The sequence below is a fragment of the Blennius ocellaris genome, assembly GCF_963422515.1.
Source record: "Blennius ocellaris genome assembly, chromosome: 2".
Taxonomy (NCBI): domain Eukaryota; kingdom Metazoa; phylum Chordata; class Actinopteri; order Blenniiformes; family Blenniidae; genus Blennius; species Blennius ocellaris.
In genome coordinates, this window is record NC_137651.1 from 25,577,904 (window position 1) to 25,596,107 (window position 18,204).

At 41.6% G+C, this 18,204-nt stretch overlaps 1 protein-coding gene across 2 annotated transcripts in view; it reads left to right on the top strand.

The window, feature by feature from the left end:
- Positions 1–18,204, top strand: part of tenm4 (teneurin transmembrane protein 4) — a gene marked incomplete at both ends in the record, with an annotated part of 133,151 nt that overhangs the window by 93,499 nt on the left and 21,448 nt on the right. The window contains 5 exons of one of the 2 annotated variants that reach the window (XM_080513886.1): positions 841–1,090; positions 1,480–1,500; positions 7,443–7,675; positions 8,701–8,855; positions 14,923–15,800. In XM_080513886.1, the coding sequence (XP_080370012.1) occupies positions 841–1,090; positions 1,480–1,500; positions 7,443–7,675; positions 8,701–8,855; positions 14,923–15,800 (1,537 nt within the window). The remainder of the gene's footprint in view (positions 1–840; positions 1,091–1,479; positions 1,501–7,442; positions 7,676–8,700; positions 8,856–14,922; positions 15,801–18,204) is intronic. The other variant, XM_080513885.1, reaches the window with a different exon arrangement.

Consider the following 18,204-nt stretch of genomic DNA (forward strand, 5'->3'; position numbering starts at 1 on the left):
AACTGAACTACATATCAAGCAGATTTGGTACCTCAACCAACCAAGACTGATCACATGGACTCTGAAAAAGGAGTATTCCCTATAAACCTTTTAATGCTTTGAAGGATGAAGACTATCCAGGTAGTATTACATTAAGAGCAGATTTTTTTCTCCATTCGAGGGCAAACACACAGAAACAATAGACACACATTCACCCACAGACAAATTACAGCCACAAATTAAACTCACAGTCATGTCTTTGGGTCGTGGGGTGTAAACCGAATGCACTGGCAGATGCAGGGAGAATGAGCAAACGCCTCATAGAAAGTTTGGTCTAGAACCAAAGGCAGTATATTTCTTCCGACAAAGGGGAAGTCTTCATACATTCCGTATGGGCTGAGTCACCAGTGTCGACATGAACATCAGAATGTGTTAGTACATGTTTTCTATGCACCCGAAATGTTTACAGTCAGCACGTAAGTGATGTAAGTTCTATAATTGGACATGTTTGCACATGCCTTTTCACATTTTAGTGTACCCTTCCCACATTTGAAATTAATGTGAGACGTCCCATGCAATATGAAGCAAATTCCCAATGTTGTATATTCATAGTTGGTATGTTGTGCAATTATGTTTTCGATCATGTTTTTTTTTTTTTTTTTTTTCCTGTGGAAAAGCCGGCATGCATGAATTCCTCTTGAATTTGTCGGACTTATTTGGAAACAGTCTGCTGCCTTCATTGCGCCACTTGACCACATGGCTTTGTACTCACTATGTATGCAAAGCAGAGCCCTCACAGTCTCCAAAATCTGTTCATCCGAAACAGGTTGCAGGTGTTACTTGTTTCTTTCCCCTCTTTAGGTATTCTCCACATGGGCAACGGAGAGAACGTCTTCATCTCTCAGCAGCCTCCTGTAATCGGTAGTGTGATGGGGAACGGGCGCAGGCGCAGCATTTCCTGCCCCAGCTGTAATGGCCTCGCTGACGGAAACAAGCTGATGGCTCCCGTGGCTCTGGCTTGTGGCTCGGATGGAAGTCTGTACGTGGGCGACTTCAACTATGTGAGGAGGATTTTCACCACGGGGAATGTCACCAGCGTCCTGGAGCTCAGGTAACGGAGAAGCCTGCTGGTAGCCATGCTCACTCAGAGCCGGTCATAAACCACAGAGGTCGATGGAGATAGACCTTAAAGGCAAAGGATTGATGGTCCTGTCTTACGCTTTCACCTGTATCAGCTGGAGTTTGGCTCTCAGTGGGGCTCCAAACCAACTAATGGGAGTTTTGCCAGATATTCTTGCAGAAAAGATTAATTATTTGGTAATGTGAGAAAATATCATTTGATCATTATTTTTAAGCATATGAAAACTATTTTATTATATTTCGCCTTTGTCCCATTCTTTCCACTACTTTTCTATTACCTATCTACTAGCAACTAACATTATTTCTTCTTTCTCTTCCTTCCTTTCTCACATTTTCGCTGCTTTTGCCAAACTTTGACAGAAATAAAGACTCCAGGCATAGGTAAGCCAAGCAGTATTTGCTTTAAAAGAATTTGCAAATAAAACGTATCTAATATTTTTAATATTTTTTGGGGGGGTCATTTTTAGATAATGTATATGCTGTTGTTAAATGTAAATGTAATGGTGTATCAACAATGTCTTGTGAGGTTTTCCGTGAGCTGTAAGTGCGTTTGTCTGGAAGGCGATCGTTAGGTCCACACATTTCTACAGGATTGCATAATCGAGCATGTTATTTATTTTGTCATTTAGATTTTACATGTAAACTAACTGCATCACATATTTTCGCAATATTGTATGCCTTAGCTGCCTAACAGCACAGGGGGAAAGTTGTTGCAAACTTAGGCCACGTTCACACAACAGCGTTTTCAAGCAAAAACACAAAACCTACGTTGCGTTTTGGGTGTCTGTTTACATGACAATGGTGCTTGGAGCCACTGAAAATGCAGCGTTTCTGCCGTTGCCATTCTTTTCAAAATGTTGCTGTGTAAATGCGAAACGTTTCTCAAATCTCAGGACTCAGGAATGCAAAAACAATACATTTTCACTCCAAACATTGTCATGCAAACCGGACCTTAAACTGAATGACTTGTGTTTTAGGTGGGATTATATTGTACACAGTTTTGATGTGCTTAAATAGAAAATCAGTTTACAGATGGCTTAAAATACAAAGATATTATTTTCCAAGGCAGAGGGTTGAAGACTTCCCTTGTGTGTCTGCTGTCTTTAGATACCACATCTTAGGCAAGGGGCTATTGATTGATCGTCTATCACAGGGTCACGACTTTAGCGAGGGAACATGTAGTTTGAGGCAGGATGAAAAGCTTTTGTAATGCCGGTCACTTGCCCCTGTTTTCCAGACTAACCACACTAACAGAAAATTTAGAAGCTTCCCATTGCCCTTCTTTCTCTCTCTCTTTCTCTGCCAGTCTTTTCTCAGCCTATATTCCGCCAATATACGTTTCATTATGCTATTACACACTAACCTGCCCATCGCTTGCACACACATGCTCTGTTTGCGAGAGCAAGACTAACGTCAAAGCCCCGTCCCTTTGGTGTCTGTATTCCAAACACATTTGCATATTAAAAAGGAGATTTATCCAGGAAAACACAGCATGTGTCTGTATAAAACGGGTGGCTGCCTCCTGTTCATGTGTGAGCCAGCGATAGGACTGGGAGGTGGGTGATCTCACTACAATGTTCATTGACCCCCTACTAAGGATGTCCCCATCCGCTCCAACCATTTTCACGACAGCATGCAGCAAAATCCAATTATCTTCTACAAACTAGATGTTGTCAGTGAATATAGATGGGAGTCTACGGCCATTGCTCAAGGTCAGGGAATGACGCTCGCCGTTTCATATACTACGGGGGACTAACACTGTTCTACATGCAACTAGGAGCTGATAAGGTATCAGCCGATTGCACATGGGAGATAGAATGCAAAGTTGATCCCAGTTATTGAGATTTACTACTGACCTACTCGAAAGCAGCAGACATTTTTTCTCGGCTGCACGGCCGTACCTGGAACGTGCTGCAGACCAACATATCAGTCAACCCGGTCAGCAGGCGCACTGTGACATCCACGCCCGGGGACTGCTGCACTGTCCTGTCATCACTGATTCATTGAAGGTCAATTGTCATTTGAAATTATGTACTGAGGATGACAATTTCACAGACCCACTTGTCTTTCTTGTTGTATTTTAAAAATGTGAGCTTTGGCACTGTCATGCTGACCACGAGCCTTTACAGGAGCCCTCAAGGTCAGAGTTGAAATACGGTCTTAATCCACTTTGAATGACACCCTGCTGACAGGTTTTTCCATAATGTTTATCAGGTCTGGCAGAACTGTGCTGCATTTTGCCCGAAGAACTGCACTCATGTGAAAGGTGGTGTCAACCACTGCATTACTAGTCTTTGTTGTGTTTTTTGAAGATAAGGGGAAAATATGTTTCAATTGCCTATATTAATGTGAATTTAACTAATGCAAGTAGTTGAGAGAGGTTACTCAGGACGAGCCCGTTAGGAAAAGACCTTTTCTACCGACATCCATTCTACTGTGTCCTATATACTTCGAAGTACAGCTGAAGCTGTCAGGTTAGTTTTAAAATAAGGTCAGTCCTGCATAAGGTTTCTGCCATACAGTCATCTATAGCGGAGTGTCACCGACTTAGTCACAATCTGTCATGCTTTGGTATTTTCAGCCGCAGCTTATGTGCAGTTTTTATTCTTTAAAAGCAGATTTTTAATGGAAATTTGTCACTTCATTTGTATGGATTTGTACAGAGCTATCTTTGTTTTCTGACACCTATCCTGACTTGAGTGTACTAATAGATTGCATGCATCGTGCTGCAGCAGGATTGGTTATATTTGGTTCTATTGTCTGTCTGTCAGACTGGGCCACCTCCTGTGGATATGAAGGATTACTTTGTTGACTTTAGTGCGACTATAATAGGATATCTTTTTCTGTGATGGTGGCATAATGTGTCTGGATCCCTGGTTCAGCTTTGTGTTTGTGTTTTTTTTCTTGCTGAAAAGTCCCAAGAGATAAAACAAACAGTTATTTGTATTCCTTCGAGCAGTAACTAGGTTACTCTTGTTGTGCGTTTCATTTAGAATTTCTTGGGTCAGTAATGTGTTGTCTCACTCAAATACTGAGAAACCTTCCAGAATCGAGTGGCGGTTTCTTTTCCATTGACTGCATGTCATTCAGTCTTGTATGATTGACTTGAAAGAAATGTGAGGGTTTTATCTTCGCATCAGCCAAAGCAATAAAATCGTTTGTTTAGTGTTCTGTGAATGTTGCGACTGCAGTCAGAACAGCTCTGACCCAGAGTCATGAACTCTACCGTACCTCTGAAGGTCTTCCTGTGGTATTGAGTACTAAAGCCTCTACAGCAAATTATTTTAGTGGGGCCCCTTCAGATCAGACCTCTTTGTCCAGACTATCCCATAAAGACTCAATTGAATTGAGATCTGGGTAATTTGGAGGTCAAGTCAGCACCTTTTCAAGGACAGGACATTTCATTGCAGGACATTACCAAGAGCATTACACCCCCCCCCCCCCCCCTGTTTTTTTTTTTTATCATTTTCATGATTCGCCATGCTGACAAATGCATATTGAAGCAGCTGTCACAGTGGGCCTGATTTAGAAAAACACTGCAGAAAGCACGCTTTACTTACGCTTTATATGAGAACAACCGGCTGGAAAAGAGATCACTCTTGTACTTGTATTTACCATTGAGTGACTGGATGGAGCATCGCTTCCCCACGAGCAGAAAAAATAGACTTGTTGTTGGAGGAACTTATCAAATGTAACGAAGCATTACAGCAGATAAATATGAACTTGAGATATGGAGATTGCCTGTCACAAATTCAGAAATGCATTTAGTTATAACCAGTAGCGTGCAGCGGTGTTTCCGTCAGAGCCAGCAGTAACAAAATACAACCCCTCCCCATGCCACAATCCGAATCCAATGTACAGCCACTATTATGCATCAGTACTTAATCCACACCAGCATGACAGCTGATCAACAACACACAAAGACACTACTGTGCAGCATCGCCATCAGATCATCTTCCATTGTTTCCCACAGGTTTGCCCGGAGACGGGGGGGTCTCGCGCACTACAATCACGCATGCGCGCTCGTCTGTCTGTGCGAATGACAATAATGGAGAGAGCGCTATGCGTAGATGAATGAACGGAGCGATATTGTGTCGAGCTAAAACCTGACGTAATTTAATCGTGGCGGGCGCCACGATGTTATGGGAAACACCACTTTCCAATCAAAAACAGCACCAAATGCCAACAGCAGCGCCCAGCTAATCCAGAGAAAGTAAAAAGAACTACCACTCATCCATCTTGCGATCCTTTTTGATTAATCGCCCTATAAGGCTGCTAAAACTACTGCTATTCCATGTTCCAGAGCTTGTACTGAAGAGTAAACATGGCCAGCAGAACAGCTTGTTGTCTACTCACAATTTCCCTTTTTTTTATGCAAGCGAGAGCCTTGAAAAAGTGGTATGTTGTAAATATATCTTTTAACCAAATATATTTGAAAATATATAAACTTGTCTTAGAAACTTATCTGACATTCATATTTAAAATAAGTATCGTCTTTCCTTTATGTTCATCTCAATATCAGCCAGCTACTGTTTGTACAGTTTATGCACTTAGTGCATGAATACTGGAGATGATTAATTCGACGTTGACTTGTGTGTGAGAAGACTAACAGAGACTGAAGATGAGTGGCTCACCAATACTACAATTGTGGCTTCAAACCTTCAGATATTCAGACAGGTATTTTTGGTTCAATAGATGAAGACAGTGACAGTGATGACTCGTTCATGAATGTGAATGACCATTTTTGTTATACTGAAGATTTGTGATTTTTTTTTTTGTTGTGAATTTTCTGATGATTCATATCTTTGTTGTTTAAAAAAACCTAGATTAGTAGAATATTTATTGAAGAAACGGAACACTTCCTCCTGTGTGCATGTGTGGATGAATGAAATGCAGCTGTTGTTTTTAATTTTCTCACTTGTGTGGATAAAAGACAGAGAGGTGTTGTACCTTGTGAGGATGAGTTTAAGTACTTGTTATAATGCCACCTGCTTTGTACAGTATATCTGTGGCTGGCAACAATGATCAATAAATAATCCAAATATTGATTCATATCCTTTGTGTCCATATCCAATAGGGTAAGCTTGTGCTATGTCTAGGTCAGCTGTAGTGGTGGTACTTAGAGAGCTTTTCTTAAGTCGTACACAGAGTGAAAAGTTACAACACAAAAAAATAAAGTCTGTAAACAATGTTCATTGTGAGTCAGTTGAAGAAATGTCTCCCTCGCCCAGACACAATTATAAATACTGCAAATGTTCTCATTTTACTTTTCTTTATTGCATGTGTATCTATTACTGTACACTTTGTCCAGTGTTTTTCTTGTTCAAGGAGACTTGCCTGATATTCCATATTCATGAATGCAAATGCAGTAAATCATAAGTGTGTGTTATTTTGCACGATCGTCAGTGTGTCACATTCATAGATCACGTTACACATGCGTGCGCGTATCACGTTTTTCTATGCACGAACCTTATATAGATCAGGCCCATTATATTTTTCTGTATTAGTCTCCCCACTCCAGTGCTCCATTGTCCAGCTTCGACGCTCATATGACCATTATAGAGCTTGTATTTTTGTACAGTTCGTATGGACGGTGATCAGCCTGCAGCTACATGTCAAGCTGCAGTGCACTGTTTGTTCTGACACGTTTCAGTCACGGTCAACAATATTTTGTTTTGTTTTGGGTTTTTTTGTTTATTGCCACTGTAGCCTTCAGCTCCTCTGATTTAGCCCTAGACCACTTTTTGTGAGTGCTAACCCCAAACCAGGGGCGCAGTACAATGACCTGCCGTTGTGCAGGTGCTTCAGCCCAGTCATCAAGCCAACAGAATGTCACAATCACGTCAAAGTCACTCAGATCACTTTGTTCACCCAAGTTTAGTTTTTTTTCCCGTAACACACCGACTTCCTGAACCAAATGTTCCTGCTGCCTGAAAAATTACACCTCTTGACAAGATCATCAGCTTTATTCATTTAGCCTGTCAGGGGCCTTAATATTTTCTCTGATTGGTATATACTGTATGTTCTGATCTGAATTTGCAGACTCTTAACAGCACGGCTTTCTAACTAAGCTGCCTGTATTGTAGATGAGTTCAGAGCTCCACCATTATGTCATGTTTAATCTCATTTTAGTTTGTCATGTTTAATCTCATTCTATTTTTCTTTTCCATGTCCTGGGTTTAAACTCTAATTGTACCCAATTGACTCTCTAAATGGCTTTTGAATCCATTTTAATTGTATTACACAATGTCTCTTATTGAAAGCGCTGTAGCCCTTCCAGCTTTATTGACTGGTTCTTCTTCCTCTCTTTCGCTTTCGCTCAGCAACAGCCCCGCTCTCAAATACTACCTGGCCACCAGCCCCGTCAACAATGCCGTGTACCTGTCGGACACCAGCAGCAGGAAGGTGTTCAAGGTGAAATCCCTGAATGTCGTGAAGGATGTGGCCAAGAATCTGGAGCTGGTGGCAGGCACTGGTGACCAGTGTCTACCATACGATGACACTCGCTGTGGTGACGGAGGAAAGGCTGTGGAAGCCACACTCACTAACCCCAGAGGTAGCGCATGGATGTTGTTGGAAGGACTACTGCATGTTCTATTTTAGTTAGTGCTTATATTTGTGATTTGGAATGTGAATTCCCATAATAACTCAGAAACTATGTTATGGATTCGAGAATATTCAAAATGTACCAGAAGAAATGTACAGATAAAACTATGCACCCATAGAAATCCATTGTACATGCATTATTACCATTGAATTAATGACAAGATTTATCAATGTGAGCTTCTCAAAAACATCCCGTAATACTGAATCAATTCCAAATGTTTTAAACCTTTGAAGATGTAAACAGTGAAATAAAAATCCATTATGATCTGTAAGTTTTAAAGCACATGGTGACCTCAAGAATAATATTGTTAAGTTTGACGTTCTCCGGTTCTCTTGATAGTACAAATTGTATTCTTACCTCTTTCTCTTCATCCATGGAGCAAATTCAGTACATTTCAAACTGAATAATCGTTCTTTCTTCATGTTTGCTGAGTTTTTTTTCTTCTTCCTGCTTTCATGTTGGGTTGATGCATTAGTCATTCGATCACATGCCTGGCTTTTGTCCTCCACAGGGATGGCATGATGAGTCACATGTACTGAAATAACACTGTCCCTCTGAAATGTGCACATGTATAGTCAAGGTTTGCGAAGAAAAATAAAGCAGAACAGAGCTGCTTTCATGCTGGTTGTTTAATTCTGAAGTAATTGAATCAACCCAAAGCTACGTGTTGCTAAGATTAGCGAACAGGGCTTCTTCTTTTGAGGCCAAGAGAGTTGGCGAGAAAAACTATTGATGACATTTTTTTTGTCGTAATTGAATGAATGCTTTGCTACTCATCTGTTTTGATGGTTCTATTCTTTTCAAATATTGATTAAAAAAAATCAATCCCAGCATTAGTTTTCATTGCCATGATTGGTCTGTAATTATATTGCAGGGAATACCCCCTAATTGTCATTTAGCGGTGCTCTGTCCTCACATTACGTTGCAGATAAACAGAATAACTGATGACTATTTGCTGCTCTGGCTACCTGCAGGCATTACCGTGGATAAGTACGGTGTAATCTTCTTCGTTGACGGCACCATGATCCGCAGGATTGATCAGAACGGCATCATCTCCACCCTTCTGGGCTTCAATGATCTGACATCTGCCCGACCCCTCAGCTGCGATGCTGTGATGGACATCTCCCAGGTATGACCCCGGCGACCGGCGCAGCTGGCATGTGCTTTCCTGTCTCTCAGCCTGCGCCAGTCTCCTTGAATGACCCCGATCGGCGGGATGTTTGCACCCTCCCATGAAGCCTTTGTTGCAATATCTGACCCGCTCCCAGCTCGCATGTAGTGACCCTTTGTTGAGTTTTTAGTTGATATTCACAGGACTTTTTTCAAACGATTAAGATTCACAAAGGATACAAATGAAGGATGTTGCAGATAGTGCTCGGAGGCAGTTCCACAGTCTTTCTGCAGTTCCACTGTCAGTTTTCAGGCTGAACACAGTTTTTATGCTCACTTAAGCCCATGTCAGCAGATTTTATTCTCCTGAGACTCACAGGGAAACTTATTTAGATTTTTCTAAGCACAGCAGTTTAAAGAAATATCCATTGATTTCACATACCTGCTTTATCCGAGTCGTGGTCACAAGGACTGTAGCCAATCCCAACCAACTTTGGTGGTGAAATGCACGTTGTTGTTTTTTTCCTGTTGTGTTGAGCAGCGCCGGTGTAGCCATAGAAAATCCACACAGGCACAGACGGAGTCTTTAAACTCCACACAACCTAGGCCTTTTCTTTGTGAGTGAAGGGTGCACATCACGATATAACAGTGCCACCTGTTGGAAGAAACATCCTGAAGAAGCTTTTTTTTCATCGGCTGGTCGACAAAATTTCTTGATGATGAGTCTCACATGCTTATTAAGTCTACATATATGTGTAAACATGAGCATTTCTTATGTTTTTATGGTCGCACAAGCTGCTCTAACTCTAGGTTATCATCTCTTTGTACAATATGAATGTAGCTTAAAATTACATTTAATCAACAATATTCCAAACGGAATATTTTCACAGACATGATGCATGTTTTTTTGTTTTTTTAACATAAGTTTATAAAGCATCTGGAATTCCTGTATGACTTTATTTGTCTACAGAACAATCGACAGTTCAGATGTTCAATGGCTCCTTCACCCGGATTTGTATTATTCTAACTGAGAGACAAACCACTGCACCACTCTGGATGCAAATTAAAATTTAAAATGTACACTGCATTCCAAGGAAGCTAATTTGATCTCGTAGTCACAACTGAGACATCACTAGAAATCCCCAAATCATGACCGGACTCATTCACTCAGCATAAATTGTTCTTGACTTGAGAGGTTTTTGAAATATATTCCCCCACAGGGGACAAGAACAACTTGCCAGGATGTATCTATGATTTGTTTTGAAATAGTTCTCGTCAGCTTTTTCAGCCTTTAATTTGTTTCTGGGTGGCAAAGAATTCATATAATTATGTAATGAAACAGAATTAAAATGGAAATACATGATAAAACATTCGATAACAACTCATACATATTGTTTATGGCTGTAGAAAATGTCATTTAATAAGTACTTGTATCTGTACTCAGTGTCAGGAACTAGCTAAAGGTTCGTACTCGTACTGGAAATTACAATTCAAGCATAATTTCAAGTCCGTGTTCTCAAATTCTGTGTTTCTCGACATCTGGAGATGTGACTGATCTCATTTGGTGGCAGTGACTTGGTTTGAGCCTCACTCGGATAGCTTTGATCATTCCAGAATGCATTTGAGCCTTCATCTACTTAACAATCAAATAGAAATAGGAAATCCAAAGGAACAACTAATTGGAGTCCATCCATCCTAAACTGCAAAGAAACACACCGCTGCAGCAAGCAGAGTGGCCACAAGTCCCTAAATGCAGAGAGCCGTTGACCCATAGCTGTCGGGGTATGACAAGGATGACCTTTGCCCTCACAGGCTCTGGATTCATGCACACATGTTCACTGATGCACATGACCACTTGTACACAGGCACGCGCACACGTGCTCCAGGCAAGGACACCGGGCTGAGGTCACATCACTCTCCAGCTCAGTGACTTCCCTTTGGACATGGCTTATCTGACTTTTTGCATATGGTTAGAGGTAGGAGGCCCCCGCACTGCTGTTTTTCCTCTTTGTCATACTTGCTTTTGCAGTATCTCCAAATATTATTTTGCATGTTGCATGCAATATTTAGAATCGTTTCACCTTGGTGATTAGGGGAAATGCTGAGCTTGATTATAAGATTGATAGATGTCTGCCAGGCTCCATGTGCATACATTACTTTAGATACGGTTGGTTCATTTTCTGTCACGTCACGGGGTGGGGCGTGTTTTCGTACGGTCCGATTTTAAAGTTGTGGACGGTACGGAAAGAACCCATGACCGCCGGGTACAACTTTGCACTACCCCACCGTTGAGGTACTTTGTTCCGAGGAACGGGTCTGTGATGAGGGGCGACGGCACCGCCGTCTGCTTATTGGTAGTGACGATCGTCACTCTCAACTTGCCCACAATATTTAATTATTTCATCGGCCGGAAACCCTCCTGTTGTTGTTTACATGAGCCGCTTTGTGCTCACTGGTTGATTTGTTAACTGGGTTTATTGAAACATCGGCACGCGATACAACATCGCAATCTTTTAACGAGGTTTACCTGTTGAGGAGATTCAACAGGAGCTGGACGCTGCTGTTCTCTTATGAGAAAGTTTAATTTGAGTCACAAGAGAACGACTTGGATGGCTGATGGCCGCTTCCGTGTTCTTCACTGGACGTCTCTGAGTCATTCCCCACCCCGCCTACATTTTTACCCTACTTTTTGTTGTGCGACACAGTTGGTCCTGGGTGCGCTTTGCCATAGCATAACCTCCTGCTCTGCCCCGCTCCGCCACGTACTGTGTGGTGGAACGGCGGCTTTTGTTACTTGCCCCATTGTGTATGGTGCCGAGTACAACCAACAAACAGGTGCTGAGGGGGAACTTGCATGTCTTTATTGAGAAGCATTTCGGTCTGTGTAAGATGATGTATTCATTGGCGGAAGCAAAAGCCTCCAGCTGCCCATTTTCCAGCCTCGGGGGAATGCCGTACCCCCCGTGACCCCTTGCTCACCGCTCCCTCACCACCTCACACAAGCGCGCCTATAGATGCTTGCCATCCCAGTTACACAGGCACGAGGACACACACAGACTGACTGCAGCTCCACAATGATGACAAATCACACAAGCATTGCCAGAGACACTCAGACAGTAAAAAGCATCCATTAAAAATTCATTCGGAGCACATAGCTTCCTACTTCAAACACTCCCCAACCCCTCACTTAGAACGGGAGCTTCTCTGGAGAAGCCTCATCACACTGGTCATTACATTTGCCACACCACACCTGTTTCAGGGAAGAAGAAAAATGTGAGATTTCTCTCTTTCTCACCTCGGATGAGGTTATTGTTTTCTGTGCAGCTAGCTAAAACTAGCTGATAACTCTATGTAATGCTCTGCAACCTTTCTTTTAACTTTGTATTATAAAAGACACAGTTTTGACCTCAGTGACCTCAATCTTTTAAGTTGTTTAAACCGAGACTTTTATTTTTGGGTGTGTGTTGTTCTTTTATATTTTTTTATTCCAGAGATCTGCTCCATTTTCTGTTTCAAGTCTGGGAAATCTTCTCCTTGCTCCCTGCTGAGTTCAAACTTAAATCGAGGGAACCCATGTCTTAAAACTAGATCACTTGAGCATATTTCAAGGGTGTTAGGGGCTTCAGAAAGCTTTATCGAGTTTCTGACTGTGACATCCAATTCAAATCTGAGGGGAACTTCAAATAATGACATATTACTATTCCTCAGATGGGCATCATGCTGATTCAAATAAAGAGTCAGGAGATTGCTAATGGAATATGCCATTATGGTTCTAATAAGAGTTCACATGCATTTATAAATAACGTTGGTGCAAATTTGTGGCTCGCTTCCTTGGCCTATGAGTCCATTTTTACAAAAAATGTTGCCAGTGTCCTTCAGCCACTACTGACAGATGCCCCACTGTATGAAGGGGAGGGTATGATCGGGTTACAGCATATGGGATAGCAGCTCGAGAAATAACCCCCTCATCAGTCAGAGTGGCGTGAAAACCTCCTTACAGGCAACTCCCTCGAGCCGCTCCACACTGGCTCATGAAATATTTAACCACCAGTGTTGACAAGAAATAGGTTTTAAGAAATTGAAAGTCTCCCCTTCATTACCCAAGTAAATGCATTTTCTGCTCACTGAGAGACGACATGTATCCACTGCCAGTCTCCTGTTTGTTGTATGTGCCCACAAAAGATAGATCTTGTTATATAAACCTCCTCCGTTTTGCGGGGGATGATGGGAGGTTTTATGGGATGCGAGTGGTGTGTGGCGCTCAAATCTGTTTCTCAGTCAAAGGTGAACACTTCACTTGTAAAGAAAGGTAGGGATTTGAGAATATGACTAGTACAAAGCTTGTAGAAGCATAATCATCTCCACGGAGCCCCTGGTTAGTCTTAAATGAGTTGTTGCATCAGCATTAACACGGAAATTAGAAAAGTAAAAAGTGCAGATAACAGGAATTTTAAAAACTTATTATGGTTGGTAGTCTTCCACCTGGATGCAGTTAGTCGTCGCTAACTGGCTCCTTAATGCTCTATTAGAATTGAGTAGAGTCACATCGCTGAATAATCTTGTATTGTAGGGGTTTTCAAAGAGTGGGAGGATGAGCATCCATCAAAGATCATGAAAGACCTTCGCCAGCCACCCACCCCCTTCCCACTCGATCAATACGATTCTACTGAATGAAATCATTCAATGCTTTTAAGATTTGTTTTGTTCGTGAAAGATGCCATTTCTGAAATGTGGCTGGGGACTCAAGTTTAACCACACATAAATACAGCATCTTACATTGTTGTCTGTGATCAACTAAAAGAGTTCCCGTACTCTAATGAACTTCTCTCTAAACTGCAATCCGGCTTCAGGAAAAAGTACAGCACCATCACAGCTGCTACAAAAGTGATAAATGACATACTTGTTGCTCTTGATAAAACATTTTTTTTATTGATTTGTCAAAAGCTTTTGACACTGTGGACCATGCTATTTTAAAGCATTGGCGTCTTTGTGTGGGACTATCTAATCATGTTGTTTCCTGGTTCCCAAATTATTTGACAGAAGTCAGTGTATTACACGTGATGGCCTTTGCAACAACAACAAAAAACACAGCCTGGCAGAAAAAAATCAGATCTGGTTCATCAATCCATCCCTCATCTTCTATACCAGTTCAGTGAGCACATTTGTGGCTCTATCACTACTAGCATGTGTGAATGGGTGAATGTGACTATCTTTGTGAAGTGCTCATCTATTTAATGCACAGAAATGCATAACATGATGCACAGGAGATGTCCCTGTGTCTGTTCTAATAAAACAATGCATTTTATTTTCATTTTTTCCATGAATAGGAAAAAATATACAAAACAATGTTGCCCAAATTCCCAAAATGTCTTTGTATTCTGGTTGAGGCTGTAATCAGTCTTCTTTGTTGAAGCTCCAAGGCTTCTATTGAAATATGGCACTTCATATTATGTTTCTAAGGGATCCCACTGGGATCATAAGTGAGAGAGAGACTGGTAAATTGGATGAAGCCAATCACTCCAATTTGTTAAAAGCCTGATACATTGTTAGCAGAACAATAAGTCATAATTTAGGCGGCCAGAGATGGACTAGGCTTTCATTTGGTAAGTGTGCCCCAGTTTCTTTTTCAAGGACTCATGCAATCTCTTGTCATTACAAAATTAATAACCCAAAGCAAGGAAAACAGAGGCTCTGCAGAGGTGAAGGATGCAGAAGCTTTGTCCTTATGTGTCCACTTTCCTTATGATCTATTGCAGTGCACTTTTCTCACTTAATCTGATCATTTGAATGATCTCCTCTCATGCTGCCCTTCTTACCACCATTGTTATCATCTTTGATCTAAAAAAAAATTGTCTTCCTGCTCTTAACGGTGCACCAGCTGTTATCCTTTTGCTTATTATCAGATAATAAATCCTTCTGCTTTCAGCTCCTCTTTTCCCGCAGTGTATCTTTATAAGTGGTTTTAAATGATTCTTCCGTTTGGTCACTTTATCCCTCTGATAAATTGTAAACTCTGCTGATCGATAGGAGGGTGGCCTGTTTTGGTGACCTGAAGCTGATATTTTTCTGTTTCCTATTCCTCCTAGGTGCGTCTTGAGTGGCCCACAGACCTGGCAGTGAGCCCCATGGACAATTCCCTGTACGTGCTGGACAACAATGTCGTCCTTCAGATCTCAGAGAACCACCAGGTCCGAATCATAGCTGGCCGTCCAATGCACTGCCAGGTGCCCGGGATCGACCATTTCCTCATGAGCAAAGTGGCGGTCCACGCTACCCTGGAGTCTGCAAATGCTCTAGCTGTGTCTCACACAGGCATTTTGTACATCGCTGAGTCAGATGAAAAGAAAATAAACCGAGTACGACAGGTGTCCACCAATGGAGAAATCTCCCTCGTCGCCGGGGCACCAAGTGGCTGTGACTGCAAGAACGACGCCAACTGTGATTGTTACTCTGGAGATGAAGGCTATGCCAAGGACGCTAAGCTGAAAGCACCCTCCTCTTTGGCGGTGTGTCCAGATGGAGAGCTTTATATCGCAGATCTGGGCAATATTCGCATCCGCTATGTGCGCAAAAACAAGCCCTATCTCAATCCGCTCAGCATGTACGAGGTGTCCTCTCCTATTAACGATGAACTGTATCTGTTTGATTCCAATGGCAGCCACATTTTCACCCAAAGTCTGACTACAGGAGACCACCTCTATAATCTAACCTACACAGGGGTGGGAGACCTGAGCAGCATCACAGACAAGAACAAAAACACAGTGATCATACGACGAGACACAACAGGGATGCCTCTGTGGCTGATGGTCCCTGATGGACAGACGTTCTGGTTCACTATTGGCACGAACAACGCCCTCAAAACTGTCGCTGCCCAGGGTCAGGAGCTAGCTGTCATGACCTACCATGGAAGCTCAGGACTGCTAGCAACAAAGACGGATGAAAACGGATGGACAACCTTCTTCGAGTGAGTGGCTCTTTTAATTTTTCTACCTTAAATGTTAAGAGTCCAGCTGAGCTAACAACCGCTTTGCCCCAAGGGGCAACTGAGAGATCTGTTAAATCTCTGAAATCCGATTTGTAGTTTGCTCAAAGTCATATCTAGTATCTGAACTCAAAGCTCACTCGAAGCTGAAAAGCATTCGCGAGTTTAGAGCTCTCTGTCATCTGAGTTTAGTATATCGGCATATAAGCTCTCTTCTTACGTCTGCATGTCTGTGTCACTCACAATACACGACCTGTGGAAGTATGGGTGTAATCCTATTTGCTGTTATCATACCAAATAGGATTACTGGATGATATGTTACTCATCTGCACCCTTGCTTTAAGTGACAGACTGCAGGCCATCACCGGTTTGGAGTCATTGAGTGCAAGGAGAACATATATCTACAGGCAAGCACATTTTAACCATAGGGTGTCGGCGAGGCACTGCAATATCGCTCTAATAGAATAGCCGGGGGTAGTAATTGATTGGTTTGAACTACACCTATAGCGTGGGGGCCTCTGAAAACACTCGCTTCAGCATTCCAGGTTAGGATTTCACGTCCTTGTGACTCGCGTGTGGCGCAATCTGTCCCTTTGCTTAATGCGACGTAGCAAGGGATGCCTTGCTAACTGCGTGTCATTCCAAAAAGTGTGATTAAGCAGATTGGCTGGTCAGACATCTGTTACACCTCGCTGGAGGAATATAACTCTGACACATAATCAGACGCTGTGTTTAATGTGAGCAGACATTTATCACCTGTGTTTGATTTGGTCGTCATCTGAGACAGTTGTGCTGAAAAAAACGATGCAGTGGAAAAGGCACTAAAGCAGCCATGCATAGGCATCTCTCAAGGTGGAGTGAATTGCCTGCGGCCTCAACAAATTCAGTGGGTGGTTGGAATTTTGAGTTATTGCTCTGAATGTTGGTGAAATGGCTGACAATACTCTTACATATATAGAAACAGACAGTATATTTCTAGTGACACATTAAAAGTGCGTAAAATGCATCCTTGTATGAACTATGCATGTGGTTTTTCACCAAGAAAAACAAGTTATTTTTAAAAAATGTCTTAAAATGAAAGCTTTTTAGAAAAAAAAAGAGTCTTGAATATGTTTCATTGCTAAGAGTGGGATGGTTATTTGAGATGTTGTAATTGAGGGTTTGGATGTTTCTTTTAGAAGTAAAATATATTCAATTTAAAAATTTTAATTTTGATATATTATGCTTAAGTAAATGTAATGAAGAGGTGTCACAAACTTCTGATTGTCTGTGATTGTTCTTTCTTTTCAACCAATGTTAGCACCACCATCCTTACCATGGTAACCATTCTGCTTATCATTGTTCTTCTCTCTTCTAGCACCTTATGATTGCCAACAGCTTATTCTATTGCACTGAATGTATGGAAATATTGGAAGCATTAATGATCACACTGTCTGAGCTATTTGTGTCTGCATGCACAGCATAAATGAACCTTCAGAATGTATTTATGATTTGACCTTTACTAAGAGTGAGGTTTCTCTGAGATTTAAATGTCATGGTCAGCAGCAGGACATATTAAACACAGAGACAGACACAAATTTCCAGCACATGTCAACACATCCAATACCTTTAATCTGCTGAAAAGAAATACATTTTAAATATCATTATGTCTGAGTGCACAGACTGTACCTTCAAACATGTACAACCCATCCAGACAAATAAAAGAACATAAGTTGGAGGAAAACAATTGAAAATGCAAAGCACGTCTATATTTGATCGAGTGAGTCTCTGGTTTGATTCCTGAGAGATTTCCACAATTTTGACATATTACTGTCCATCCTAAAATGTTGATGCATTTAAAGGTATGGTGGGGAAAATTAATTATCCCTATTAAATGAAGCAATCATCTCACATTACCTACAGCAAATCATTTCATCCGTGTTTCATTTAGAGTGTTTGTTTTCCTGCAATAATTAGCTTTGAAGGTCACTCCAACACCCGAGGGTCAGAATCGTAATTTGTTACCATCAGAACCTCCATTTATCTCTGCCCAATAAAGTGCACTGCTAAACATTTCAGCCATATTAATTATGTGCACTCACATCTTGCGGTCCATAGATGAAAATGTATTTGAACGGAACAACAACTACAATGCAAGAATTGACTCGTGAACAAAGGACAAAAAGCTCCACGGATGTTTATTGTAAGCATTGCTTAGCACCTTTTATATCTCTTGTAATGATGCGTCTTTAAGTTTGATGGTGACTGCAGATGAATCAAATTCTGAAAGGCACCTAAATATTACTTATCTTCAGTACAGCGAGGCTTAAACAAAGGCTCTTGTGTGTACTTTAATAGACCGACAAAAGAGTCAGTCATAGTGGATCTGAAAGCTTCAGGCAGCAGA